The 27,770-nt window shown below is 34.2% G+C and overlaps 1 protein-coding gene across 4 annotated transcripts in view; it reads right to left on the bottom strand.

The window, feature by feature from the left end:
* STAM2 (signal transducing adaptor molecule 2) overlaps positions 1–27,770 on the bottom strand; it is a 46,980-nt gene that overhangs the window by 14,427 nt on the left and 4,783 nt on the right. For 2 of the 4 annotated variants that reach the window (XM_069080246.1, XM_069080249.1), the window contains exons 2-11: positions 16,614–16,698; positions 11,631–11,706; positions 11,414–11,512; positions 10,156–10,302; positions 8,517–8,586; positions 7,471–7,660; positions 5,512–5,606; positions 2,853–2,935; positions 2,637–2,724; positions 1,510–1,564 (exon numbers count right to left, since the gene is read on the bottom strand). In XM_069080246.1, the coding sequence (XP_068936347.1) occupies positions 1,510–1,564; positions 2,637–2,724; positions 2,853–2,935; positions 5,512–5,606; positions 7,471–7,660; positions 8,517–8,586; positions 10,156–10,302; positions 11,414–11,512; positions 11,631–11,706; positions 16,614–16,698 (988 nt within the window). Of the gene's footprint in view, positions 1–1,509; positions 1,565–2,636; positions 2,725–2,852; positions 2,936–5,511; positions 5,607–7,470; positions 7,661–8,516; positions 8,587–10,155; positions 10,303–11,413; positions 11,513–11,630; positions 11,707–16,613; positions 16,699–25,758; positions 25,913–27,770 lie in introns of all 4 variants that reach the window. The other 2 variants (XM_069080248.1, XM_069080247.1) reach the window with 2 other exon arrangements.

Genomic DNA, 27,770 nt, shown 5'->3' on the forward strand with positions numbered 1-27,770 from the left:
TGGTAACAATGTTAAAACTGGCAATAACAATGCTGTTGTTTCAGTCACGTCCAACTCCATTTTAGGTATTCTTGGCAAAGATACTGGAGTGGTTTATTTCCTCTTCCAGCTCATTTTACAGATGAAGAAACCGAAGCAAATAAGGCTAAATGACCTGCCCAGGGTCACATGGCTTGCAAGTGTCTGTGGCCACATTTGAACTCGGGTCTTCTTGACTCCAAGCCCAGTGTTGTATCCATTGCGCCACCTAGCGGCCAATGCTAACAATTTATTAAGGTGACAGCAGAAAATTATAACGCACAGCCATTTGTTTTCTACTAGTACAGAAGATCCAGACTAACTGTTTTTTTGTTGGTTTGTCTTTTTGCTTTTTGGAGGGCAATTAGGGATAAGTGACTTGCCCAAGGTCACATGGCTAGTAAGTGTGTCAAGTGTCTGAGGCCAAATTTGAACTCAACTTCTCCTGACTTCAGGGCCGGTGCTCTATTCACTGCTCCACCTAGCTGTCCCTAGATAAACCGTTTTTTAAATGCCCCGGTACCAAAAGTCTACCTTTAGCGGTCATAATTTTGTTAATATCGTACTCTAGTAAATTGACAAATTCAAACTGGTAAGGATTAAGGCAATTCTCGTTTACTCCATTCTTAATCCATCACAGGTTCATAGATCTAGGGCTGAAAGGATCCTTAACTAGTCCCATAGCTCCATTTTAAAGAGGGAACTGAGGCTCAGAAATGTTAAATAAATTGCTGAAGATCACAGAGGTCACATCAAAGGCAGATGGTCTGAACCTACATCCTTTGATTTTAGAGTCAGTAGAGTTTCCTTCTGTTTGTGCCGATTTCTTCATCAATCCAGTAAAGTTGGGGTGTGGGAGAAGTTTCTTCATATGCAATTTGCACTAAGTTAATGGCACAAACATAACATTCTCCCCCACACTATAAGACAAAGTAGATGGTAAGGAAGACTACAAAGGGCAATATAGGGAGAAAGAGAATTGGTGAAGAGATGATAGTGGAGGAATAATCTTTTGAATTTTCCTCGGATTTTATAAAATTCTCACCACTATAAAAACTGGTCAAAATTAGGAAAATTCTAACTGAAACTTAACAGCTATTATATAACAAGTCAGTGTCTGCCTAACTTCTCAAAATATTCCTTTTTCTGCTCTCCTTTTGATACTTCCTTCTTTATCCTTTACTTCTCGTTACCCACTTCTACCCCAACACCAAAAAGAACACAACATCAGTGTTATCCTGTGTTCCTGTATAATTGGCACGAATAACAAAGATCCCATAATTCTAATTACAATATAAATTATCACTGAAAAAATACTGCAGAATGAAAGAGTTAGAACCCTTTATGTCTTACATAAGAATGGCTAACTGAAAAATGATTTTAAAAATACATTCTTCTCAGTTTAATGTTCAGCAAAATACCAATGAAACAATAAAAAATAATGCCTTTTAATCTTGACAAGAAAAATCCCAATAAGAAAATGTGGCTTACCTATCAATCTCTTCCAATTTTTCATCTATCATAGGACCCATCTGTTGACAGACATCTGTAAATATAAGACCCCTTATAAATCTTTAAATATGACCAAGTTAAAGGAGTTTTCAAACGGTTTTGTTACAATACAGACCACACTGTACATGCAGAATTAAATGTCTTCCAATTTTATATGCAAGAAAAGATTGCAAAAGGCTTAATTAATTTTTATGTTCCTAAAGTATCTATACAACATGACACAAAAGCCACGCAAGAATTAAAATTAAAATGTCACCACCTTGTAACTTAATTGGAGTTACTATTTGGACTTATAAATCGTAAAATTTGGGGTCATCCCAAAGCCTTAAAAATACCTTGTAAGATATTTTATCTAACTACAATGAAGAAACCTGAGTCACACTGTGAAAAACACATATGAAAGCAATCTTGTACAGATGAGCTACAAAATTCCTTTATTGTCACATTTATGAATTATACCTATTATTCAAACTATTGCACATTTTTCCCAATAACTAAAACAACGTTCTGTTACTCATCAGCAGATTTCTAGCTACTAAAAAAACTGACCATTTATATATACCTTAAAGATTGTTTCCCCAAAGGAAAATTAAAACAAACCACAAAATATCATATGCCAAAACCATAAACTAGAATTCATCTCACACACTTATTATCCCCCATTCTCCACCCCTTGAAAAGTTTTGTGAAATTGTTTACTAAGGTGCACATGAAGTTTTCCTAGGGAAAATTATACAACTCTCAAATGAATTATGTACCTCTTTGATCTTCAAGTTCCTGACCACAAAAGGACCAAAATTTCTTAAGACTACCTTGTTCACTAAGTCACTTCTTTCTCTACCCTTTTATGACTTCAAATCTCTCCAGATAACTTTACTAGAAGGTCAGAGAGCAAGTAAAAGTTAGTCCTTCTTCTTGTCCATGTCCACAATATGATGGTAACTTCAGAGTGATGCTGGTAATATTATCCTGCTGGGGCTACGATCATCCTCATCCTTGAAAAGTAACTCACATCTCTAGTAGCACACACAAGTCAAAAGATACAAGAAACCAGAACCTGATCACTTTTTCTCAAGCTAAATTCTTTTCTAACATCCATTAAATACCTTCTAAGTCCAGCAGATCTTGGGAATCTGGCTTTGAATCTGTAGGATCTATACTCTGAAGTACCTGCAGTGCTTTATCCATCTTATCCTTAAAAACAGAAAGAAGATGATTAGAGTAAAGAGAATTTCACCTTAGGAAATAGAAAAATACCTCTCTCCCAACATTGCCAAGCAACAGAAAACATGTAAAAAGAGTGATGATTAAAAGGATTCTACCTCATCTATATGAACTGGTTCAGGCTCTGATTTTCTAATTTCTTCTGCAGCATCATCAATTACATTTGTTCTGTCCACAGCTGCTACAAGAAGATGAATCAAATTTTAATTTCCTCAACATTAATTCTGGTATTATATTCATTAATTTATTAATATAAAAACTAACTTTCTAAAAGTGGAAACCAAACAAATATTTTATTTCCCAATCAATACTGCTTACTGTACACATTAAATAAATTAATACTTACACGAGAAATGATTTGAATTATTCTTCTAAAATTAAGAAAGTTTCAATATTTAGTCTTTCCCAAACCCTCTTACTTCCAGTATCTTCTACCAATTAACTATTTCCTTTTTATCTTGTCTGCACATATTTGTTTGCTTCTTGTCTCCACCACCACATTGTGAACTCTTTGAGAAGAGGGACTGTCTTTTGTCTGTCTTTGTATCCCCAGAATTTAGCACAATGCCTGGCATATGACATGAAACTAATAAATGCTTGCTGCCTATCAAGCACCTATGTGACCAGGCACTGTGCTAGGCCCTAAGGATTTAAAAACAAAGAATACATTAAATACAAGCAAGTTAAGGAGGGTGAAAATGAGCAGTGGGGCAATCAGGAAAGGCTTCATGCAGCATATGTTGCCTGGACTGTACCTTAAAAGGAAAATTCCTCTGTGAGGCAGAGTGAGTGCATTCCAGGTATAATAAAGAGAGGGCAATATTGCATATGATGAACAGAATAAAGTCTAGTTTGTCTAGATGGAAGAGTAAGAGATGGAGAATGAGGCTGGAAAGAGAAGGGGTCAGACTGTGTAGGAACTTGAACTTGAACGCTGAACAGAGGAGTTTAGATTTCATCGGAAAGCAAACAGGAAGTCACTGGAGTTGGCTGAGTGGGAAAGTCACGTGGTCATCAAGTCTATACTAAGAGAAAATTATTTGAAGGGAAAGGAGGGTCTGGTAAAGGTTTTTTAAGTTTGAAGAAGACTTGGGAGTGTTTGAAGGCATCAGGGGGGCAACTCATTAGTAGTGAGAGGCTGGGGGTAGCTAGGTAGCACAGCGAAAAGAGCACCGGCCCCAGTGTCGGGATGACCTGGGGATCAAATCCGGGCTCAGATACTTAGCACCACACCCAGAAATAACTGGCCGTGTGTAACCTTGAGCAAGTTACTTAACCCCAATTGCTCAAAAAAAAAAAAATAGTGAGAGGCTGAAGATTCAAAAGAGTAGGGGATAACTAAGACTTTTCTTAATATGTACAACTCTATTTAGTATATAAAGTGAGGCTAAGCAAAAGTTAAAAAGTTAACTTATACAAATTATCTAGGACAAAAAACTTACTTTGTTCACAATAAATATGTTGTTTAAATGATATTTAATATATTTATTTAGGGTTTACATCTGTCCACTTCTAAAAAGGATCTAAAAACTACCATTACTAAATTTTACATATGTGTATATCAGTCTAATGTACTCCACTATACAATTAAATCCTGATAAAAATACCTCTACGATGAAAAATTCTGTGTAATTTTCAATTCCTGACATGCATACTTTTAAAAATTAATATCCTAACAAAACTCTAATACAACTAAAAAAACTAGGGTAGTCTTTTTTGAGTTCACTGTAACAGGATATATGCCATAACGAACTTCGAGGTCTATGTATTACATCTATTGCATCCATAGACCCAGATATTTTTCCTTTCAGAAGACAGTACTGGCTCTCTCTTTCATCTTGTTCCTGGGTAAGAGTCGGTTCAAAAGAGGCCTACTATGTAAGCTGCATGTTTTGATGAGCTGCTTTTCCCATCCTGATTTTTATTGACAAAGCCAGAATGGGATCATGGAAGAGGCAAAGAATGTTAAGAATAAAGTGCTCAGAGAAGCACCCATTTCTCTTTTCCTTAAAGGAAAAGTATGGATTTCTGGAAATAGCTCCTGACTCATTCATACTTAATGAGCTGTCCTTCATATACAAAAAAGCCATTATTGACAACAAGTAGCATGCAGTCTGAGTTATTTTTACAATACTGGCGATAGATTATTTATCCATATTCTCTTATTTGGCCACCCTTATAGCAAGTGGAATGTGTTTGTAGAATGGCGGGCAGGGATTATTGGGGGAAAAAGAGGAAGAAGGGATGTCTGTCACTACTGTTGGAAGGAAATGAAATAGCAACTATAACCATACACATTAAAACAGGGTTTCTGTTTCATCTGTAACATTGTCCCATCTAGTACAAATAACATAAGTGTACCAACCTCTCTTTCATCTTTCCAATACAGTCACAGAGGAGTAAGAAATAAATAAAATCAACAATTTTTCAATTTTCTAAAATTAATTATAACTTGCCCCAAGTAATTAGGTATTTCCATGACCAATTTAAATAAATGGATGATCACATAGTAGTTTTAAGCTCAATTCTCAAATTAAATTTTGCTTATTAGAATTATTTTAAAGGTACCATTGGCAGGGAAACATGTTAAAATTGAGCCTGGATAGTAGTAATTCCTGCATAATAACTGGGACAAATTTTAATGTCTAAAATGTAAGATTTAAAAGATATCAAAAACTACTTTATAATAAAAACTACAATATAAAATTGTAATATGAATAAAATATTGCATTTAATTTTCTATAACACTTAACTTACCTATCTCAGATTCTATGTTTAAATTAGGTGATACAAAATTTGATGGGAAAAGTCCTACTCCCCTATGATTTTCTCCTTTCCACCAATTGGCATCACTGAAAATAAAAAAGTAAAAATAAAGACTGTCATTAGTGCTTTGCTCTAACTTTATGCACAACAAAAATAAGTAGAATTGAAAGAATATAGGTGTAAAAAATCTATTGGAAATATTGGTTCACATACTATGATATTAGATTTAATGGATACTGTTAAAGATGTATCAGCTTTCAAAATACTAAGAGAACTTTGCTAAAAAAGAAAAAAATCCTAAAGATACCCCTCCTTCCCCCAAATGAATCTTCCCTTGTAACAAGGGAAAATTTGAACAAAACAAAAAATAAGCAAAGACATTGTCCCAATAGTTTATATAACATTCCACATTCTGTAGGTCTCTCTTTATGTTCCCTGCCCCCCTTTCTTTCTGGGCTTGATTAGTCTCTGAAATTAATCAGTTAAGCAGCATTTGATCATTATTTAAAGAGAGGTAATTCAAAATGATCAGGTAGATAGATGGTTGTATAGGAAGTTATTCAATTTTTATTTTCAAAATTCAGTTGAAACTTTTTCAAGAATGTGGTTATGACTTGAATATATCATTCAATAATTATGGACATGAAAATAAAGTATTTATTTTATATGACCCTGTATGTTAGATAAGAGAACATATAACAAGGGACTGCAAAATGATTGGGTTGTAAAGGAAATAAACTTTGCATTCAAGGAGAGCTCACATAAAGTTATTCCCAAGCTCAAAACTACTAACAAATCAAATCCAAATTCTTTACTATAGCATTTAGAGGCTTCAAACCTCTAGCCTCAACCCCATCTTCCAATCTTGTCTCTCAATGTACCTCACCTAAATGAATCTTTCCCATTCAGTGAAACTAGCCTATTCCCTGTTTGCTGTCTCTAATTTGCTCATATTCTGTCAAAATTCAACCCATTCTTAAAAATAGATAAGAACTACTTCTTTCACAAGTTTTTTTCCTAATCCTCCCAAACAAATATTATTGTAAGGACTTCAGAACCCCCAACATCACTTTATTTATTATTCTATTACAGTACTTACTATGTTTTCCCTTACAGTTATTGAGGGCTATTGATGTGCTTACTCATAGAACCATATATTTAGTCTAGAAGGAAAGCTACAGGTCACTGAATACTTCTTCCTCATTTGACATATAGGAAATTTGAGGCCCAGAAAACGCACAATGAAGTGCCCTGAACAAGGTCACACGAATAGTTAACTAGCAGAACCTAGTTCTGACCCCAAACACAATGTTCTCTCTTATTATACTAAATCCCCTGAAGGCAAGAATTATTTAATAATTACATCTGCCAGTGTCTAACATAAAATCTTCTACATAATAGATTCTCAATCCGTTATAGATAACTTTTACATCTACCCATTTTAAAAAATATCAGGTTAGTCCGTTCAAGCTAGTTCATTTACAATAATTACTAAAAACATTACACTTTCTTTCCATTATTTAATGTTATGAGACAAAATCATGCTCCTACAAAAATTAGTCTTCAAAAAAGCAAAAGTAAGCAATGTAATTTGTTCCAGTATCAATCAATTTCTCTGTCTAAACTTCTTTTTCTGAAGTTTTCTGCCAAGTAATTTTGGATGCATAATTCCCAACATAGACATAGCCGGTGCAGTAAATATCTTTGTATTTATGTAAATACTTCATATTTACATCATGCTTTTTCATCCAACAACTAAAATGTTTAACAAAGATGTTATTTTTAAAAGAGAAACAACATTTATTTTGCCTCTCTTTATGGAAGGGAACTGAAAGACAGAGGGGGCAATTTGCTAAAAGGTTACATCAAAATCCAGAGAACTGAAAACCTAAGTTTCCTGCCTTACAAAAACTTCCAAAGAATTCAAACTTAAAAAGACTTAAAACATACCTGTCATCCAAAACAATAATAATTTCACCACTTTTAAAGGTGAGTTCATTGTCCTCAACTGCTTCAAAATCATACAAGGCTCTGACTTTTTTAGAAACCTTATGATTATTCAACTGAATTTCTGCAGATGGATATAAGGATTTCGTTTCTGTGTGCTGCTGCTTCTGCTCTTGCAAAGATAATTCAATAGCTAGTTTGGAAAATTAAAAATAAAAAACAACAATTAACTTTCTGAAATTAACTAACTTGCAACACAAGTCTAAAAATAAAAAATAGGTTGTTTGACAGACCTTTTAATATTTAAGAGAAATCATGCTAACTAACAATGAGGCTATCGTTCAGACAGAGGAATTACTAGAAAATTCCATTGGAAATAAATTTTTTTTATCATTACTAGCTTGTGTTTAACAACTAAGGTCCACATCTTTAAAAATACAAGATGAATTGTGTTACTATAAGTCGGGATAATTTTCTACACAGTGCAAATCTATAAAGAGTTCATGCAGCTGAAGACCGTTATCAACTTTTCCCAGAAATAAAGTGTTGATAGTGACAAAATCAGGAAGATAATGAAGAGACAAAGATATTGACATAATATGTATACTGGAATACAAAGAGGCAAAATGTAAGCCATCTGAACGTACTGCACCAAATAATGAAATCCAACATTACTGACAAGTATAATGGGACTAATTTTTTATCCAAGTCATTTCTTTCCTCAGCCTCAGAGATCTTTTTGTATTTTTAGGTCTATGTGCAGTTTCATTTTAACTACCACTTGATATATTTTTAGACATTAAGCAGGCCTTAGAAGTCTAAGTTCAACCCTTACTTTTTAGACATAAAAAAAATGAGGCACAGAGAAGTTAGGTCACTTGGTTAGGATCACATAACTATCAGGTGTCTGAGGTAGGATTTTAACCCAGCTCTTCCTGACTAACTCTAAAATCTTATTCATGCTGCTCTGAAAGAAAGCATCTGAATAGGGATTTAAAATAGTAAATCCTAAAATTTTAATAAAGAATCACACACTCTTATTAATTTACCTTTAGCTATATCTTCATCTTCTTTGTTTTTGTTGGATGATGTACCATTCTTGACAGCATTTGAAAGTGTCTATAAAGACAAGGGCAAAATAGAGGTGCTTTTCAAATAAAAATGAAAGATCCATAAATTATTTGCATACACTGATTTTTAAGTTTGTCATTCATGATCATTTTTTTCATTACAAATGAAGTTCTTGACAATGACTAAGTTATTTTCCAATATAATTCTAAAACATGATCAATGATGCTATTGTTTAAGCCATTTTCAGGCATATCAGACTCTTTATGGTCCCATTTGGGTTTTCTTGGAAAAGATACTGGAATGCTTTACTATTTCTTTCTCTTGTTCCTTTTACAGATGAGGAAACTGGGTTAAACTGACTTGTTTAAAGTCACACAGCTAGTGTCTAAGGCCGAATTTGAACTCATGAATATAAGTCTTCCTGGTCCAAACTCAGTGCTCTTATCTACTATGCCACCCAGTTGTCCATAATAATCCTAATCGCTGCCTTTACAAGCTGTAATTTCCTAGAGGGAAGAGACTTTGTATTATACTGTTTTGAGTGTGTCTCCATTGATACCTAGTGTGCTTTGCATAAACTAAGCATTCAGGATGAATTCCTGTGGTGAGACTAGAGAGGAAAGGCTATAGAACTCCTAGAAAAAGGCCCATTGATGACAAAGTAGACAGTCTTAGAATGAAAGAGAAAGAATAAAAAACAGGCACAAGAGGCAAAAACCAGTAGGTTGGAGCCACTTGGCTAAAAGCAAACAACCCTATAATTTCAACAGCTCTTAGGGACTCATTGTACAATAATTCATGTTCATAATGAAGACTTTGAGTTATTTTGAAAAAGATTCAGTTATGTCCTCTTTAAGACAAAAAGTCATGCATTTTTTTATTTGATTTGAAGATTCTGATCTTAAATGATTAAAATAAACAAGTTTCAAGTCTTGATGAGGTAAAGCTTCTGTGATCTGAAAAATTCAAGCATGTGAAATACCTCATAACATCTATAACTATGTTTTTGTGAACATCAAATGCCTTCCAAATTCTAAAATTCCTCTGATGATAACCTCCTGAACTTTCATCTCTCCCTCTAACCTCATTCCTTCTACACTTACACATCAAGCTCTTCTATCCTCCTGTTGTCCCAGTTCATTACTCGTCCTTATTTCTCTCTCTGCAGTCTTGACACAGCTCAGTGTTCAACTATACACACTGTCCTTTACCACTGACTCTGGTGGCAGCCTGCTGTGCCTGATAATGCCAATGTTCACACCATTCTTTTACCAAATAAGATTCTTCATAAAACTTCCTCAGTTACCAGTTTGAAGTGTCCTCATTCTTCTGAACTTGAATATTATCTGTGGCACTAATTCATCATTTACTGTATAATGATTTGTTACTGGCTATCTTTTCATGTGACTATACCCCATCTCCCAATTAGACCATAAACTCCATAAAAGCAGGAGCTATCTTATTCTCTGTACTATTAAGTAGCACTTGGAATACAGTAGGCATTCATTAATATTAGTGTAGGGTTTTTGTTTTATTCTGTTCCAATTTCTCTAAGTTATTTTTATGCTTTTACATAAGACAGATTTTACACATCACTATATTAAATTTTAGATTTACCGATAATCCTGCTGAAGGAAAAGTAATTCCTTCTTCTTTCATGGATTTAATAGTTGCAGATATCAGGCTAAACTGTGGATCTTTCTGGAATTCTTCTGACCACTCCACCATCAGAGATTTCAGCTTTTCACATACTTTTGGATGAGCCTTTTATATGATAGGACAACAAAGGAAAAAAAAAAACCTTCTGTAGTCTTGTATATGGGTACATAAATTACAAATGATAACAAATCATAATATATGTGAGAGTGTGTGTGTGCATGCATGCATGCACCATATATACAGTCATTTTAGTATGAAACTTGTCTTTTATATTAAATGTGAGAAAGCCTATAGTCTCAGGTAGCTGACTGATATATCACATCTTTTTGCTAAATATCAAACTACAAAAGAAAAGCTATGGTATCTTCCAAAATTACATGGATTTTGAAATTTCATCACAAGAAATATGTATCTTTTATGGTAATCCTCTTAGTAATTATACTTTATGTTCACATTCCCAAGAAAAATACTTAAGATATATGATACTGGACTGTATTACATTAATTTGAGTGAAAAATTTTGGTGTTTGCCCAAAATGACCACAGAACACTTTCTCTCCACCATTAAATAAGAGAGGTAGGATTAAAACAGACTCTCCAATTGATAGTTCCAGGCTGGCACGTATGTGCAGGCCACTCTTCATGTCTGGTACATATTCCCTCTTCAGTTCTTTCTGTCCTCTTCAAAACATTTCCTGATACCAGTCATTGAAAATGACCTCTCCTTTGGCAAATGCTCCTAGAAAGCAGTGTCTAGGCACTCCTTTTACTTCATCACATTCTATCATATTCATGAGCGTATATGTTGCATTTGCTTCATCCTCAAATGATACCGTGAGTTTCTTCAGAACAGGGACTATGAAGTTTTTCATCTTTGTGGTGAGTATGTCTCTGGCACAGTATCTGTCACATAGGTGCTTAACTAATGTTTGCTATACTGAAACAAACTGTTCTCTTTACTCACCGACAGAAATAAATTGTGAGACAAAGTCTTTGACATAGTAAATATTTCAGGAAAATAATAGATGATTACACCTAAATGTTAAAGGGCATCTTGCTGAATCTCCATAGCACATGAAAATTAACACCTCAATAATGGTATATACCAAATGTGCACAAGTTAGAGATTTAATGGTTGGGGTTTTTTTTTTTGGGGGGGGGAGGGGTGAAATTAATTTTACTAGAGTATCTTTAAGACCTGTTAGTTCAAAAATTACCTTATTTTTTATCACTCCTCGTACTTCAGTTGCAAAATCACGAGAACATATTTCTAAATGAAATATTTTTCCACAATTTGATACACAGGCTCCAAGAAGCTGTCAAAAAGAAATACAATATTCACAATATAACTTTAAAATATAAATTTTAATTTCTAAAATTTAAAGAAAGGTATTTTTAATATTCATATAAAATAATGAGCTATTTTCAACTTACAGTTAGTGCTTGTAAAGCAACATGAGGAACTTTATGATTTACCCTTTTCATTATGGCTTTCAGACAATCCTTTGCTCTAGAAAAAAAGAGAAAAAATTTAATCAAGTAAATTCAGTATTTCTGTACAAGTATGCTAACGCATATATATGTATATATATATATATATATATATATGCCTATCATTTCCCATAACCCAATCAGTGCAAAGTGAATTATGAATTTCGATCAAGTTTTTAAAACATATTTTAGATAATTACAATCTTATAAATTAAGCATCTTGTATGTTAATTAGTTATTTAATCTCTTATGTTAGTAATATTGGAGAGCTTGGCCACAAACAGAAAACTAATTTTAAGCATAACCCAGGGTATCCATCCTATCTTTGAGAGAGCCAGACAACAAACTGATCAACAGGCATTTACTAGGTTCCTACCACGTACCAGGCAATACTTTCTTTCCAGGAGTTTACAATCTATTGGAAAACAATATGTACATATAATGATAATAATAATTAACATTTATATAGCACTTACTATGTGCCAGGTACTGTGCTAAGTACTTTATAATTATTAAATTGTAAATAATAATTGTATTTTTTATTTTTTTTAAATAATTGTACTATTATTAGCTCTTTTGAGCCTCACAACAACCTTAGGATGTAAATGCTATTTTTATGCCCATTTTACAGATAAGGAAACTGAGGCAAAGGTTAAGTGACTTGCCCAGGGTCACACAGCTAGTAAGTAGCTACAGTCACATTTGAATTCAGGTCTTCTTTATAAATTTTTTTTTTTGCTTTTTGGAAGGGGGAAGGCAGGGCAATTGGGGTTAAGTGACTTGCCCAAGGTCACACAGGGCCAGTGCTCTATTCACTGTGATTCCTAGCCACCCCGAATTCAGGTCTTCTTGACCCCAGGCCCAGCACTCTATCCACTGTGCTAGCAATTGGAGGAATAGGGAAATGCTTTGGTAGAAGATAGTGTCTGAGCTGCTGTTTGAAGGATAAGAGGAATTCTATGAAACAGAGATTAAGAGACATTACATTGAAGGTATGCAGTTTGGGAAGTACACAGCCCAGGGACAGAGATAATATGCCACATGCAAGGAACAAAAAGAATGCCAGTTTGGTTTAACTACAGAGTACTAGAAAGGGAATCATATATAATAAGGCTAGAAAGATAGGTTGGAGTCAGGTTGCAAAGGGCTCTAAAAGTTAAACTGCAGTTTATTGATTAGAGAATGACACAATCTGACTTACAATTAAGGAAAATCATTTTAACAGCTATATGGAAATTGGACTACAGTGTGGAGAGACTGTAGTCAGGGAGAGCAATCAGGAGGCCACTACAATATTCTAGGCAAGAGTTGATAAGCACCTGATGTAAGATGATAGCTGTATGAGCAAAGAAAGGGTCAGATGTCACAGATGTTACAAACAAATGATAGGATATGTGGGTTAATAGTGGGAAATCGAAGGCAACACCAGGGTTTGAAAACTGGAAGTACAGAAGCACAGTGATGCCCTTACTAGAAAAAGCCCTCTGGAAAAACAGGAGGTTTTGGAGGAAAAGATAATGAGTTCTGTTTTGAACATGATGCATTTGTGAAATCACCAGAACATATAGTTTGAAATGTCCAACAGATAGGTAATTGGTGCCAGGGGACCTCAGGAAAGAGACTAACGCTGAATATACAGATGTTAAGTCACCTACATAAAGGTGATAAATTAAACTCAGTCGATGGGTCTACCAAAAGAAATAATAGAGAGAGAAAGCACCCAAGACAGAGCCTTGGGGAATACCCACACTAAGGAGGGATGTCATGAATCACGAGCAACAAATAAGACTAAGAAGGAATAAACAATGTAAAAAATCAAAACCTCAAAAAGAGCAGAACAAGAAAGAGATGGATAACTAACAGTGTCACATGCAGTAGAGTAGTCAAGAAGGAAGAAGACTGAGAAAAGACCATCAAATATGGAAATATTGAGATCACTGGTAATTTTGGTAAAAGCAGTTTCAGGTAAGTGATGAAGTCAGAAGCCAAACTGCAGAAAGCTGAAGAATAAAAGAAGCAATGAGTATAAGCAGTTTTTTTCTTGGAGTGTGGCTGAGAAAAGGAAAGGTATAGCTCTAAGACAATATCCTAATGGAGGGGATAGTAGGGTCAAATCAAGTTTTTTAAGGATGTGAAACCTAAGTATATGAAAGAAAATAGCTGACTGAGAAAAGTTGAAGATTAGAGAAAGGATTGGAGGATGAATGAGAGAGCAATCTGCTAGAGATGACAAGAGGGTAAAAGATTAGATTAATGGTTCATGAAGAACAGCCCTTTCCTTATCAGAGACTAGAGGAGAGAGTGAGGGATAACGATAAGGATAATGAGGAATAATATCAAGAGGTTTTAAGATTAATTATAAGGAAGAGGAAATTCAGTGCTGGCCTCTGTTTTCTCAGTAAAGCAAGAGGCAATGTCCAGCTTACAGCTGATAGAATAGGGAAGATGGAGAAACAGGAAGCTTGAGGTGAAAAAAATAAAGTTAAGAAAAGCTATTGTGGGGATTTAATTAGGTATGAATAAAAGGATTGCCTAGCTGCAGGGAAGGCCCAGTCAGAAAAGTTATGTGACTACCTCCAGCTCCATTCAACAGCATGTTCAGAAGTAAAGGGGGCAGATGAGGAAGAGTGGAGGGAAGAATAATCTAAGGTAGGAGTGGGGAACCTGCAGCCTCTAGGCCACAAATGGCCCTCTAGGTCCTCAGCCCTTTGACTGAATCCAAATTTCACAGAAAAAATCCTCTTAATAAAAGGATCTGTTCTTTAAAACTTGGACTCAGTCAAAAGGCCACACCCAAGGACCTAGAAGGCCACATGTGCCTCAAGGCCACAGGTTCCCAACGCGATCTATTTAAGAGGTCCAGCAAGTGATAAACAGCAAAAGAATACAGCAATGAGGAATCTGAGAGTAGAGGATAGTGTGAAGGTGAACTGGGGGTGACTGGGAAGGAAAGAGGAAAGTGAAATGAGAGCAGGGGTAACAACCTGAGAAAGTACTAAGGAGAAGAGGGACTAGAGGTCATGATGAAGGTAAAGAATAAGGAGGGCTCTCACCTGACCAAACTGACTTTTGGAAAATGCTAACTGTTTAATTCAGGTCGAAGCCAAAGGGAAGTTTGAGCTGCCCAAAATGATTTAGTTATTCCCCTAGCTAACTGTGTACAGGAAGATCTCCCTTATCATAGTTTTCTTGATTACTTTGGTGACATGTAAATCTCACTTCTCAGTTCATGGTGAACCTTCTAAACATAGTTTAATCTGTAACCTGACTTACGTTTACCTATAGAGTCTGTTTAACAAGGTTTATCTCCTTAAAGGACGTGTAAGATTATGACTCTGCTTAATCACATTTGTTTGACTTTTATGACACTGAAGGAAACACACATGTCCACAATGTGCTTGTTTCCTAAGGTAAGTTTAAGTCCTCTGGATTTACAGTCCCTGAAACTCAAATGTTGGGAGAAGTCTGTCACTAATCCAGTCACTGCCCCTCCTTAAAGGAAGTCTACCAGGTTCTAGAAAAAATACATAGTAAGAAGGATGCAAGTTATTTTAATGAACTCCCTTTGAAATCATAACCTCTGTAATGATGTTTTCACTAGCATGAGAATGTTGGAACTTAAAACCCAAAAGAAGGGATTGTGGAGAAAATATTAATCCTTTATTAAGATTACTGAGCCTAGTTTTAAGTGGCTAGAAAACTATCTAACCCAAAAGCTGACTGAGAAGGTCAGGCTAACCTCAAAGATGCTCCAAGGAAGCCTGAGCTGTAAGGAATACTTAGATCTCACCCAGTGCTTGTTTGGGGTTGGTTCAGGTCTTACTGTGAATCCACCCAAAGCTTGTGTTTTGGGTTCCCCAGATGAGACTGATTTACCTGTTCACAAAACTCTCAAACTGCCCTTCTCCTGGAGACTACCTACTGCCTACCAGGCAAATGTCCTTAAGCCCTTATCTGAACTCCATATAATGGAACCTCACAAAGACTCTGGAAGGGAGTCTTATTTTCTTTCTTTCTTTTTTTTTTTTTTTGCTTTTTGGAGAGGGCAAGGTAGGGCAATTGGGGTTAAGTGACTTGCCCAAGGTCACATGGCTAGTTTTGTGTTAAGTGTCTGAGGCTGGATTTAAACTCAAGTCCTCCTGACCCCAGGGCTGGTGCTCTATTCATTGCACCGCCTAGCCGCCCCAGGAGTCTTATTTTCTTTCCAGCTCTCTCCCTATCAAATGACCTAATGGATTTTTTTCTAAAACCAAAAGAAAAAAAAGAATAAGGAGAGCATACATAGGAAGAGATGGAATGACAGGAAGCTTTAGTCAGAAAGAACTGTCAGTTTTTGATCAAGTAAGTAGAACACTTGTGGGTAGATGGTGAGATCTAGTCAAAACAGAGAAACATAAGGAATCTGAGATGAAAACATTATCTGGTGGTTGTTTTTTCCTCCCCCAGAACAGTTGATTTTGAGGTAGAAAATCATGCATAATAAAAATTTTATCCAAGTAGTAAGTATGATCAGTCAGTGACTGGTCTCCAACACCATGTCTAATATTTACTTGCTAACATCCAATTAACTTGGTGGAAGGCTACTAGAAATGTCTAGCTTTAAGTATACATTCCCCAAATAATGAGTTCTACCCTTTGTTAAAATTGTTCCATATTTAGACAATGAATTCCAAAGGTGTTTTCAATTGTCTGCAAGTTTCCTCCACCCTTCAAAAGGGGAGCTAAAGGAACAAACCTGCAAGCTCAGCTCTTTCCCACTTGCTCTAAGCTCCTACTTGTTACTTTCACCTCTGCCCCGCTCCTCACACCCCAGTCCTCCATAGGCTCTACTTTTCCTTACATTTATTAGTAACAGGTTGCAAAGAGACATGCTACACAGTGGAGGGAAAGGATTCAGACACAGTCAACTATGAACAATCATCTTACCCATTAGGAGTACTTCCAACTTTGTCACATATATCCATAATAAGTCCCCAGTCTTCAATGGTGTTATATTCATTTGTGGCCTTTTCTACAAGAAAAGAGAAAGCACTTTAAGAATACCAAAGTATATATAATGAAGCAATAGTTTAAGAAAAGGTATATTTCTCACTCATCAAAAACAGCATGGAGACATTCCATAATATTGAGTAATTTCTATTCATCCTAATTTTAAATTTCAAAACATCATTACAAGTACAGAAGGAGAAAGAAATACAACAGTTAATCTGAATAAATTGAAACTATACATATGACGCATTATGTACAATGCTATCAAACACTTATAGTAAGGGGGAGAAAAGCCCTAAAAAAAAACCAAGGTTCTAAGGCATTAAAGGATATAGTATTACTATCACACAGTTTTTACACAATTTCAATGTCAGAAAAAAAAATACACTACTTTTTCCTAGTGTTAAAAGGTAGTGAATATAAAAAGTATCACATCAGTTAACACTAATGCGTGTGTCATCTAACACCAGAAAATATATTGCATATGATATCTCTGAAGTCTCCAGGTAAGTAAATAGTTTTGTGTGTACTAAACAATACCATAATTTAATGAATGTCAGGCCAGAAGGTTAGTCCAGGTAAGTAGATATATATTACAGCAAATGCTGTTCACTATTCATAATGTTTGGGGAAAAAAATTATAAAGAACATTAGTTTGCACAATATATTTGGCATAAAAGTTTGACTTTCCACAAATACCAGAATAATAGTTACTAAAAAAAAACCCGAACCAATCCAATAAAATCTGAAGACTTTATAAAAGTCTGACAAAAGGAAACTTCACTTTCTGGTGAGCTGAACAACTGAATGCCCACTTAAGAATATTTTAAATTCAGGAAAAAAATGTAAATACTGTAATTAAGAAACAATCCTCTTATAGCATGTCACATTGCCTAGTGATAGGGACATTCACCACACGTATCTCCCATCACCTGGTCTCACATGCACAGAAGGCTACTGTATTAAGAGACCTCCTAGAGAGTTAAACTTTGAATTTCCAAGAGTTTGGTAGGTATAAGTCACAACATTTCATTATACTTTTTTATTACTGAATACAGAGAACCTTGAACAAACAGTAAGTTACTTTGAAAAATTAAAACATTATAAAGAAGCACTTTGTCAAAACCTATGAGGCACCTCTCCAGGGTCCATTATGTTTAAAATACAGATTTAATAAGAATCTGAGCCCATCCATTAAAACACTGGTAAAAATATACTCTATCAATTGTAAAGAAAAAAAAAATTTTTCTGAGAACAAACTGACCATGATATGTATTTTCTATACGCTTCTCTGTATTTCAAAATTAATTTTTAATAGCCTTTGAAAGTTATAACTCATAGTAAAATATGGTTCCAAATAAAATTTCTCTTTCTATAACAAACCCTAGCTTAAAAACAACAAAAACAAATCAAAAAAACTCAACTCACTAAAACTGCTTAAAGCCCTAAACATGTCATTGTTCTTAAATCTTTCAATGTGATGCCACTAACATTTCAGCATGGTTAAAAAGATTATTGCTTTGGTAAGAATTTTTGTAATATTTGATTCAATTACTTGACTTTGCTAATGGTTAAGTTTGTTGTACTTTTTAATTGTGTGATCATCTACTAATTTAGGAATTATATTACTCATTCAGAATTTGTGTTATTCAGCCAAGGGTCTGGACTGAATTTTTGTTAAACAAAAAACAAAGAAACAAATAAAAAACTTCTGACAGCACTCATAAATACAATTATAAGAGTTAAAGTTTAGAGTACTGGAAGGTAATCACCCAGTTTATTTAATTTCTTTGAAAGTGGCTATTTAAACACAAACAATTGATGGTGGTTTAGTGAAAAGACCCCACAGACTAGGAATCTAAGACCTGAGCATCAGCCCTTCCTTTGGCTGCTGGAGTGTAGGAAAAATCACTGCACTTCTCTGAACATCAGTTTCCTACCAGAAAAATTAGGGAGTTGGACTAGATGATTTCAAAAGTACCTTTTGTGACTATCAAATATTTACAGAATTTTTTCATCTAGTCTGGCACACAGTAAGCACTTTTTAAATGTTTCAATTTTACTAACCATTAAACTGGACCTCCTAAATTGTTTTATGGAAGTGAATGGATTCAGCCTTTTTACCAATACATATTATTCTCAATCAAAATGGATTCTTAAAAATCAATATTTAGTTTTTTTTAATATTTAAAAATACACACTCCACTGAACTCCTACACTGATACCTCACTGTGGCATGAAGGCTTTGCAAGAAACACCAATTCCTATCCTACTAAGCTAGAAAGGCTTTGAGTATGGGCCACTAACAATAGAATTGCCTATTATCTGAAGGCCAGCCTAATTAAGTTATGAAAAATTTAAGTGGTCACCAGGAGATGACTCTTTTTGGCCACAGGATCTTAAGAACCTATTAAAATACTACAATCTATGATATCAAAGGAAGTACCTATACCGATGAAACTGCAGATCTTAAGATACATTTTAATATAGACATGTATATATTTATATGTACAGATACACATATATAGGTTTTTATATTTAATAATCATTTTTGTAAAAAAATAATAAAGATAGTTTTCATTTAATGTCTTAAGGCTCAAAGATATTAATGATTCAATAATGGAATTCTGAAGTTAGTACTATACAAATTCAAGTAGCTGGAACACTTAGGGAATGGGATACTCAATTTAACTGACTTTTCTAATAAGTTGAGTTAAGCAAAAAAAAAAAAAGAACTCTATTTGCTGCTTCAAATCTTACCTTTTTTAATGCATTAGTAACCTGCTGGCCTCAGTAGTCTACTGAACATAATTTATTCTTAGACACCTTAAGATCTTACAATGTACCTCAGTGTCATCGTTCCACAAAGGAATGCTTAATAAATGTTAGGCATGGTGTAGTATAGAAAGGGTGTTTGATTTTGGAATGAAGACATGGGTTAAAATCCTGCCTCTTCTACTTGCTCGGTATACAATCGACAAATGATCTGTAGAATACAGGTGTTTGATGCTATGATCTCCAAGTTCTCCTCTAGTTCTAAATTTATGACATTATAGTAAATGCATGACTGAATAAAGAATACATCAATGTAAAATATTATATATGTAGAAGGGTTAAATATTAAAGAAAACTGGTATAGACATAGCTCTTTCTGACTAAAACTAAAGGTACTGATCCTCAAGAATGTTTTTTCTAAATAAATTCCTATAAGAGCTTATTTTCTTTCACAGTATATCTATCTTTTTTTAGTGTACTTTATCTTTTTATTATTTTAGTGTATTTATCTTTTTTTTTCCTCCTTAACAGCTGAATTGGTAAAACCAAATTCAACAAAGGTTCAAATTAGCTAGGTTGCACTCATACAATAGGTGTCTCAAAAGTTTTAGTGCAGTTTTAAGCTTTAACCAAACTAAGAATTTTGGGGACACCCTGAACATAAAAATAAAAGGCATGGACAATCTTCTATAAATATCTAGTGGTGAGACTGAAAATAAAGTCACATAAAACTTACTCAAGCTAAATAAGAAACTCAAAGAACCCACTCAGATCTGTAATGATACTTACAAAAGATGGAATTAAGAGCAAGTAACAGTATGAATACAAAAGTTAAAGTCCTTTAACAGTATTAGGTACACTGAAGCCCAGAATAAACTGAGAAATGCCAGGAATATTAAGGGCAACAAAAAGTATATTTTTAGTTATGGGAAAGAGGAAGATCAAAGAAGAGAAAGGAACAATGCTGGTGGAGTAGATGAGATAGCAAAAAGGTTGATTTGTACAATTCATATTTGATTTTTTTTTCCTCTACCAAGAATGATATTTCTTAGAAATAAAGAACAAAAATGACTGACAAGAAATTTAGATTCAAGTTAATCAAGGGAGGTCAAAGCACTTACTCACCAACTCCAGATAAATTCTGGGGATTAAGAACTCTTGCTGAGCTATCAAACTGTGGGAAACCAAAGTAAACCCCAGGAGTGGAGGTGTTATCCCAATTTGCAAAACAGGAAAGAAGATAGATTCTCTAGTGCATCTGTCATCTATGGTCACTTAACTTCCATTCCTGACAAGAAGTTTTGAAATGTGAAGGGAATTATCTTTCAGAACACTTACAAAGGGGATGCAGTATCTTCCTATAAACATATGAGACAGGGTAAAATATATGTGTTGAATGTGACCCTGTGGTATAAAAGAAAAGTTTCTTAATCATAATATTCACATTTCCTCTTGAATTTAAAATACTTGCAAGTGCAGTTGTTGAGCTCACCAAAAAGTGAGATCTCCCTTTGTTGGCCATTACAAAATCTTCAGATTTCAGTTTTTTTTCCTTTTTGTGGTAAGGTGGAGGATGAGAGGGGGAACTGGAGGGAAGGATTGTGATTCCATTGTTTATAGAATCAAACACTTATACTAGATATGGTTTACAACCAGTGTTCTTTCATTTTCTCATAAAAATTGAGCATAGTGAGTAATATTTATTATAGTATAATGTTTAGTCCAGCAAAAACAAGTCATATAAATAAAATTCAGGTCAAATACAACAGACAATATTTACAAGTTAAAACATTTCCTTTTTGTTAATAACTGGTAAACTACAAAAGCAGTATGTACTATCTGGCCTAACCATGTTATTAGGTAGGTTTACTTAACTGTTTTCAGGGAATAAACTTGGGAGACAGTCTGTTTCTATTAAAAAAGCATCTGTTGTATCAAAGCAAAATACATTAAATAAACATGCACATACATATACATAGAGAACAAATCATGCCATTCCAATTTTGTTTCCCTTTAAAAAAAAAACAAAACAGAACACCAGGCTGATAGATCAATAAAATACCACTGATATCAAATATCTAGTTTTCAGCAAGACATGTGATAAAATTTGCTGCAGTAGAAAAGATGGAGGTTTTAAACTGGATAATAATTGAGATGAGTTTAGAATTAAGCGACCAAACCCAGAATAGTGATCAATTTCAACATCAACCTGTAAAAAGGTCTTTACCTAGTGCTACTGACTTTTCTGTCCTTGGTCCTTCATTGATTAACATTTTTATTAGTAACCTGAGTAAACCAGTAAAGACAGCAAACTTATCAAGTTTACAGAATATATAAAGCTGGGAGGATTGTTAATAAGTAGATGAAAGAATCAGGATCCAAAAAGTTCCCAATAATACTAGAAGGAAAGATTGAATCTAAAATGAAAGGGAATAAAATACTTAATTTTAAGTATAGGACAAGGGACATGTGGCTTAGAGTATAATTTGTGTTAGATCTGAGGATTTTAGTGTACTACAAACTTATTGTGAGTCAGCAGTTTGACATGCAACAAAAGTTTAACTGAATTTGAGGCTGCTTAAACAGAAAGGTATCTTCTAGAACGACAGATTAAAAATTCAGACTATTCATTGGAAGGTCAAATATTAAAGCTGAAGTTTAAATACTTTGGCCACATAATGAGAAGACAAGACTGATTGGCAAAGTCCTTGATGTTGGGAAAGATTCAAGGCATAAAAAAAGGGAACAAGCAGATGAGAGGGATAGTGTTATAGAAGCAACAAACATGAGCTTGAACAAACTTGGGAAGATAGTGAAGGATATAAGGGCCTGGTGTGCTATGTATGGTCCTTGGGATCACAAAGTGTCAGACATGACTGAACAAAAATAACAAAACTGTCCAGAATGACTGAGGTCAAAAACCCCCAGCACTTTTCCCTAGTTGGATCACATCTGTATTAATTGTATTCAATTCTCCCACATTACTGGAAGTATAATAAAAAAATGAAAGTTGTTCAGAAGCATGAAATGATAAGGTAATTTGAATTTGTGCCAGTTCAGCTCAAGTAGGTGAGAATGTTTAGTACAATGAAAAAAAGACTTAGGAAGAACATGGTATCTATTTGTAAATATACTCAAGAAAGATTAGACCTGCTTTATTTGGTTCCATGGGGAAAACTATGAAATATGTTAACTGGCAATCCAAGATCACTATGAGGAAAAACTTTCTGTGGGCTCCTTGCTGGGGAATTAAGTTCCCATTACTGGGAATCTTCAAATGCACTAATTGCCATTAAGAAGACTACTAATCGGGTGGCTATGTGGTCCAGCAAATAGAGAGCAGGAGGACCTGAGTTCAAATGCGGCCTCAGACACTTAACACTTACTAGCCATGTGACCTTGGGCAAGTCACTTAAGCATAAATGCCCTGCCTTCCCTCCTGCAAATAAAAAAACCCTCAGTATGGTTGTGGCCCCTATGTAAGAGGAAAATTTCTTCTTTTTTCTTGAATTAAAATAAAGTGAGTATTAAAAAAAAAAAAAGAAGAAAACTACTAATCCAGTTTGAATTCATAGAATAATACATTTGGAGGCAGAAATCAAATCATCAAATTCAACTCTCCCATTTTGAAGATGACAAAACAGAGTCTCAAAGAAGAGAAATTATCTAAGGTCACACAGATAGTGGCAAAATTGGGATTGAACCTATGATCTCTGACTTCAAATGCAGTGTTCCTTCTACTATATCATGCTGGTTAAATGACATTTAGTCTCATTTTTTATTCTAAAGTCCTATAACCCTATGACATCTCAGACCTTCTTTCCATGCCTGAGATTCTATTATTTGGAGAAATGGTAAAAAGCCATTTTATCAGAGACTAATGAAGTACTGGGTAATCCAACAGCTTCCACTGTAGATATAAAAATGATTCCTTCCTTCTGACAAATTCACTTTAATGTGAGAAATCATTCTAGAAGTAAAAATATAGGAAAGTTTACATATATATATACATTTTGTAATTTGCAAATATAACAAATAGAAGGGGAAAACAGAGTTAAATTACATAATGAAATATTTTAAGATTGTCACATTGACCTGATGGAAAATCTAATTTTTGTTTAAAAGTTAATGTAATTATAAAAGTTTAAAGATGGAAGATGCAGAGTTTATTTTTAAAAACTGTTACTTAGTCATTCAAAGGTTACATCTAAAACACTCAAATGTCTTCATCACATCAAATGGTTTAAATATTTTATACTTCAACTAACCTGAGGAATTAGAAATATTTCAAAACACCTTCCCACCAGCCACTTCTCTCCTCATCAAATAACTAGACACCTTTTCAATTTCAAGTTAAATTAGTAAGCAAAATTTGCAATTCAGTCAATTTTCTAATATAGTTTCAAATTTACTGAGGAAATTAAAAAAAATAAACTACCGTTTCAAAAAGTACAAAATAAGTACTTTCTAAAATTGAAATATATTAGCATTTAAACACATAAATCTGAATTGTAAAATTATTAAGGTTCTATTAAACAATAAGAATGCCTATTTTTGAAGAAAAAGATTAAATCAAGTCCTCTTAATACTGAAACCTAAAACAATGGGGTAGCATGGTGCAAAGAAGGACTTAGATTGAAATTCTGGCTTTCACTGAAATGCTGAACTTAGGGAAGTCTGTAACCTCTTGATATCATATTCCACTTCTATAAAATAAGGCTGGGGTAGTCTTGGGGTTCTTAACCTTTTTTTTTGGTGTCATGAGTCCCTTTGGCAGTCTGGTGAACCTTATGAACCCCTTCTAGGAAGAATGTTTTTATATGCATAAAATAAAATCCATAAGATTACAAAGAAAACCATGACATTAAAATGAAGTTACCAAAATGTACAGAACTCTGGTAAGAACACCAAGACTAGTTGATCTCTAAGGTCCCTTCAAGTTCTACATCTATTCTTCCATGATTCATCCTATGGTCTTCTTATTTATTACCATGGATCCTGACCTAATAAGAAGAAAAATAGCCCGTCCTCTCCCCCATGTTATAATACTTCATTTTTAATGAAGAAAGAACTAGGCAGTATGATATTGATTCTAAAACATTAAAGAATCACACATCACAATAAAAATCTAATTGCAGAAAACCAAACTACAACAATACTTAATTTATCTAGAATACATTGAAGAAAGAATGGAAGAAGTAGAAAGGCTCATCAACAGTCAAAATAGCTTTCACAAAGTTAATTACTTTGCCCTTAGGTAACCACTCAGGACTACTAGCTCTTATTTTTACACATAATGCTAACAAGCTTGCCAATGGAAAGAGTGTACAGGGGGAAGGGGGGAAGAAACGTGGAAGTGAAAACTGATGGAAGCAAAGAAACAGAAAAGTTTTGCTCTTTTTTTTTAAGATGCAAAACCTCAAAAAAGCAGAGCAGTCTAAGGCCATTAAAAAGAATAAAAAAGAATAAACCTGAACACCAATGTTTGTATACAGTATAACAAATGATATTCATAAAGAGTAAGCTGTATATGATCAAAAAAAGTAAACTTATATTCAGCATATTTTTTGTCACATCATTTACTATGTCGTGAGAAGTATCATGAAGTAGTGAATACAAGGCTTACCTCTTAGCAAGGATGATCTGAGTTCAAGTCTGGCACATGATTTCACCAGACAGATGAAATCTGAGAATCATCCACCCACCCCAACCAGGAAAAAAAAGTTTGGAAAAGTGCTCACACAGTTTCTGTACAAAGGTATACTGCTTTTTTTTTTTTAAGGAATCGTACCCTTAAGAAAGTCTACTCCTAAGGAGCTGTAAATTGTTACAACTATTCTGGACATCAAATTGGAATTATTCAATAAAAGTGACCAAATCATCATCACACTCTCTGACACACTAATCCCACCTGACACATTAATCCCATTACTGAGCATATATGCCTAGTGACATCAAAGATAGAAATAAAAGTCTAAGAGATACCAAATGCTATATTCATAAGAGCACTCACTGTGATAGCAAATAACAGTAGATGCCTAATGACTGTGGAGTGGCTGAGAAAAACTATAGTTATACAAAGGCGTATTGCTGTGTAATAATAAATTACAACTATGAGAAATTCAGAAACATGTGGAAGGACTTCTCTGAATGGATACAGAGTGAAATAAGCAATAAGCAGAATCAAAAGAACAACATAAATGAATACGATAATGGAAATGAAAAAGAGTATTTAAAAGGGAAGCCAGACTCTGAATGACTGAAAAACCAACCAATGGTGGTCTCAAAAACAGATAATCAAACATACCTCCTTCCTCACCATAGAGGGGGATATTTTATACAGTCAGATGCTGGCATTGTTTTGAGTATTTTTGCACAATTATCTCTGCTATGAGGGAGAACTCAGTCCAAAGGTAGAGTGAGAAAAATTCCCCTCTTCAAAACTCCCAGAAATGACTGTGCTATAAAAACAAGAAAAAGGAATTAGCAAGAAAACTGAAATAACCAATATAATACTGATTAGACTTTCTGGATATATGCACACAGAAATAGCCTCTGCCATGAAGTCACTCAAATGCAGTATGAACAAAGAGCAAGTAGGTTTTATTTGCTGAGCAAGAGAAGACTTGTGTTGCCCAGCAACAGAGGATGACCATTTCCAAGAGGGCAAACATTTTCTAGGAACAATGACGGCTTCCCTTTTGTCAATAACTACCAACTTTCTCAGATTAAATATCTATTTTAAAGACAATTTTATTCAATATAATTTAAACTCTCCTAATAAGGTCACTACCACACAAAACAAAATGGATTTTTATACTTGTAAGAAAGCAAAATATTGCAAATGACTGAATCCTTCTCTAAGTCAGCTAGAAACAATTAAAATGAAGTTAAGAATAAAAAATGGTATCTAGTTCAGTGCTTCTCATCTTGTTGATATATGAGCAAAGTAAATTGTTCCAAATTAAATAATTATTGAAAGTTTTAGCTGTAAGTAACCCAACTTCTGGAAAATTTTTTTTAAAACACATACATTTAAATATTCAGAAGTTTAACTCAAACAGCCATATTAAGAATGGTTCCCCAAAAAGCATGTTAGGGATTTTTTTTAATCACCTGACTTAGACTTTTCTAGTAAGAACTTTCAATTTTATGTTACAGAGGTACATAAAGTGGTAAGGGCAGGGGAGTGATTGTTTTATAAAATGTCTTTCACCAGTTTCTAACACATTTTGCTTTACTGTGTCTATGAGGAATGGAAGTGGTGCTAACCCTAAAAGTCACTTAAACCTACAATGGACTGCTTCAGGGTAACTGAAACTTAGTAAGGCCAATTTTAATGGGACTTTCTGTTGTTAGGTATCATAGCCACACTGCAATGGTACAGGAAAAATAAATTATGGATGGAAGTTTATTTCAGAAAAGTACTGTAGGAAAAGACTATCCAATTATTCTCCCAAAGTAGGCAGCAATAGCACTCCACAAAAACATCAAGTTACTATAATCTAGAAAATATTGCTAAGTACCATAAAGAAGATTCTAGAGATTCTAGGTGGGTAAACTGAAACTAGATGCAAAAGAACACAGAAAATCAAGGGAATTGTGGCTAATACAAAACTGTCTTAGGGCCATAATAAAAGTTTTTCCATGCAGCAGGCCATGCAATAAAGAGTGAACATTTAGAAGCAAGAGAAAGAGAGAAATTCAAATAATATGTCTATAAACAAACACCAAAACCATATAAGAAAAGGAGGGAACAAAACAAAGTGAGATAAATGAACACCCAGAACTGGGAGAAGCTATAAACCTCTCAGAAGGAGGGATGATATAATTTATACACGTGCAATCATTTGATATCAAGGTAAAGGAAGGTGAAGATTAACAGTCACTGAGTAACACGGTCTGCTGGATTATATAATAAAAAGTATAATGATTACCACTCATTTAACAGAATCCATTTATTTTACTATCTAGGCTGCTTATGGGATTGTTAGGCCATTGTAGGAACAGTCCTGAAGCTTCCTCTAACACACTGAGGTTATGTATGATCTTCTATTCATTGGTAAAACATACTACTTAGCTCCACTCTTGCCATCCCCAATTCTGACTAAGCTAGAAAAAACACTTTTCCCTATGCTGACTTTAAACTCTAATGTTAAAGAAAAGCTATTTCACATTTTTTAAAACTTTAAGCATTTTTTTACATATAATGTATAGCAAAACTGGAATCTAAGTATTGTCTGTATTCAATTACATTCTAAATAGATAAGAGAAACTAAATGTCTCAAGGGAGTCACTAAGGAATTTGGGGGTATCAGT

This window comes from Petaurus breviceps, unplaced genomic scaffold, assembly GCF_028583685.1.
Source record: "Petaurus breviceps papuanus isolate PSGF00001 unplaced genomic scaffold, PetGlider_PUasm1.0 91133, whole genome shotgun sequence".
NCBI classification, from domain to species: Eukaryota; Metazoa; Chordata; class Mammalia; order Diprotodontia; family Petauridae; genus Petaurus; species Petaurus breviceps.